Source organism: Aspergillus ambiguus (genome assembly GCF_047715705.1).
Source record: "Aspergillus ambiguus strain CBS 117.58 unplaced genomic scaffold BDV59scaffold_48, whole genome shotgun sequence".
Lineage (NCBI taxonomy): Eukaryota > Fungi > Ascomycota > Eurotiomycetes > Eurotiales > Aspergillaceae > Aspergillus > Aspergillus ambiguus.
The window spans coordinates 1-3,205 of record NW_027395561.1 but is presented as its reverse complement, the minus strand read 5'-3'; the positions used below and the strand labels follow the sequence as shown (position 1 = coordinate 3,205).

Genomic DNA, 3,205 nt, shown 5'->3' with positions numbered 1-3,205 from the left:
GCATTGACCACTTCTTCAGAGACTGATAAGCTGTCCCCGCGCTGCTCAAAAAGCAGCTGCATAATCGGATGTCCAGATCCAGTATTCGCCGCTGCCGCCGTGACCACTTCTTCAGAGACTGGTAAGCTGTCCCCACGCTGCTCGAAGAGCTGCTGCATAATCTCAGGTCCATAAGATCGATAATTTGCTGCTACCGCCTTGACAACCTCATCAGAAACTGATAACCGCTGCCCTAGACGCTGGATAAGAATGCTTAGGACAATATATCCACAGGTATAATAATAATCCTGTACTGCAACTGCGAGCATCTCTTCCCAGCCACAAAGAAGTCCATCTGGTTGCCACAGAGCCTGCTCAATCGCAGCTCCATAATTTTCGTAGAATCCTCTTTCTTGCCATGGTCGAGCTTCCAAAACCCTATCTCGTAATTTACACCCTCTGGATAGTATATTATGCAATGCTCGTTTCCCAGGAACCCCTAGCTCCGATATCTGAATGGCAGCATCTACCATAACAGATGTTATATGATTCTGTCTTTGTTCGGCCTCACAATGCTTATCATGATAGTTTGGTGCAACATCAATGAGCCTTGATAGGGTTTGCGAATCTCGCCTATCTTCAGATAGGGATACCTTCCAAGCTAGAAGAATATCACATAGACCCTGTGTAGAATCGCTCTCACTGACCTTCGCATTGTCCTCACGGTTCTGTACCTGTTGCTTGTGTTTCACTACAGGCGTTAGCACCGTGTAGTAATCAGCACATAATCTGAGTATGCTCGGCTCTGACAAGCCTTCGAGAAGGCAGATAATATCACCATCTTGAAGCAACTCTCCAGAAGCTTGTATACTCCATCCAGTCTCCCATCCATCATGATAACCCAGCTGCTGACAAGTCTGATTGGAAACAACTTCAAAAGTCTGTCGACTATCTTTTAAAGATTCACTGCATGAATGGATATAACCCAAAACCCATCCTTTAGCTTTGATAATAGCTATTTCTGATCCATACCATGTTTCCACAGAATACCTGGGGAAAACATGTTGTGTGAGTCGCTTGAAGACCTCATGCCAAGCAAGCTGATAATTGGGAACTAATGCAGCACTATCCGCATCTGCACTTAAGCCCAGTAATGCATAGACCTTGTCATGATGTTTTGTAGCATTGTGATTACAGTACATGCTGACAAGTTCCCCAATTGACAGTGTAGCAGTGGAATGATGCTCATCATGAGACCGGAAAAGTGCTCCCCTTATAAGTAAGGAGACTGGGTTTATTCTAGCCATTAGTGCGGAAGAAGGCATCAAATTATCAAGACCCTCACAGAAAATATGTCCATTTATCTGAACAGAGCCACACATGATAGAGATATACTGGGCGACACCAACTTCTTGCAGTACCTAATCCAGATTGTTAGCACTCTTTCGTTTCTAATGATTGAATGTTATCTTACCCAGATACGGCGAAACCAGTCGCGTTGTAGTAATTTCTCACATTCCCAACGTTCTTTTTCGTTTATTGCCTTTGGATTCTGTTTTCTGCCAAGAGAACCGAGCACCTCAAGCGCCTTGTCCCCATATTCCTGGGCCTCTCCCAGCCAGACAATAACACGTTTGGCTTGGGCATAGATCATCCGCATCAGTGGAATCTGCTTGCTTTTCTCACTGTCATCATCTTGATTAATGCTTATTGCATCAATCCATAGTATTCTTTCCAACTGACTTCCCCGGAGGTGTAACAACGCGGCGTGAAGGCTTTCGGTAATAAAAAACCTATGGCCATCAAGAAGGATTGGGCAAGATCTGAATGAGCTTCCCCAGACATAGGACAGCGCCTCATAAAGATGCTCCTCACCTAGAGGTGATAGATTGTAGTTGAAAAGCTCGCATCTTATCGGGGCGCTCTTATTTGTGTCCGGCAAAAGGCGAATCATTCGCGTAGTACACGGCTCGGGTGGAAGTCTTGAATAGGTGAAAGTGGATTTGAATATATTATGGACTTTTGCAATCATAAAACACATCTTTATGGTATGTAAGATCTATATGGTAGCCCAGTATTAGCCCTAGTAAAAGGTATCACGGTTCCGTCAATAAAGAATGAATAATTTTCCGGTAATTTCTATACGTTGCTTACATTCCATAAAATAAGAGTGGAAGGGGGTGGACCGATAGGTAAACACAAAAATAAATATATGTGGCTGGGACCGGCTGCTTCTCAGTCAGTGCGACCGGACAGTTACTTCCGAAGAGGTCAGCTGCACCCCTGCTGAGATCGGCGACGGAATAATACGTAGTTGCTTTTGACTTGGATGACTAGGCGGTGGAGACAACACTGCGAGAACCAACACCGCCATTCGTCCAGTATGCCGTATAAGATCTAGCTATGTGGTACATTCTCTACTTAACTATACGTGCACGCATTTTTTAATGGACCGAGTCAATGTCTTCGCAAAAACCTTCCATGAGTGTTATATAAGCCGTCTTCGTCCTTCACTTCGCTTCTCTATGAGTTCGCCTTCCGTGTCTCTTCGTGGCTATGCAATGAATCGCAAAACAGTCTTAAAGCATTGGGCAATATTTGACCCAGATGGCGGCTGGAATGTTGAAGGTATAAAGGGTGCTTACTGGCTATTTCTATACGCCTGATAGTGCAGTGTAAGCGAGACTCCAGCAAACCGCAATATATAACTCTTATTGGTGTCGAAGCTCCACACCCCCTACATATAGACCCTCGGTAGTGACCGTCACTGCCCATACAAACTCCGCCCGCGCAGAAGGGTAGGGTCGCGCACTTTACCCGCCGCTAACCCTATTCGGCCGTCCGCCGTACGGAACACCGCCTAAACCGCTCTCGTATCGCTCCTATCGCTTCCCAAACTGTCTGAATACCGTCTCTCCGCCCATACAAACCGTTACTTCTCCCATAGAGCCCATCACTTCTCGGTCTTGGTATTTCCCACCCACCCTATCTCTCTGTATTAAATAGAACGTCTATTCGACCAGTACTTACTCTTGTGATGGCACTTTCCACAGTGGAGTTTGTCTTAGGCGTTTGCCGTTGGAGATCGCCTTTGGAACCTCCCACTGATCAAGATGACTCATCTAGAGCTCTAACGTATTCGGTAAGCGAACCGCCACTGCAAGCGAGCCGCCACCTCCGCTCACTATATGAAGTTTTATCGCTTTTATCAACAAAACAATTGCAT

The 3,205-nt window shown here is 45.7% G+C and overlaps 1 protein-coding gene across 1 annotated transcript in view; it reads right to left on the bottom strand.

Annotated features, from left to right (window-relative positions):
* BDV59DRAFT_196032 (HET domain-containing protein) overlaps window positions 1-2,754 on the bottom strand; it is a gene marked incomplete at both ends in the record, with an annotated part of 3,072 nt that extends 318 nt beyond the window's left edge. The window contains 3 exons of the mRNA XM_073692660.1: window positions 9-1,400; window positions 1,454-1,998; window positions 2,742-2,754. Of these exons, the coding sequence (XP_073543686.1) occupies window positions 9-1,400; window positions 1,454-1,998; window positions 2,742-2,754 (1,950 nt within the window). The remainder of the gene's footprint in view (window positions 1-8; window positions 1,401-1,453; window positions 1,999-2,741) is intronic.
* Between the last annotated feature and the right edge of the window lie 451 nt (window positions 2,755-3,205).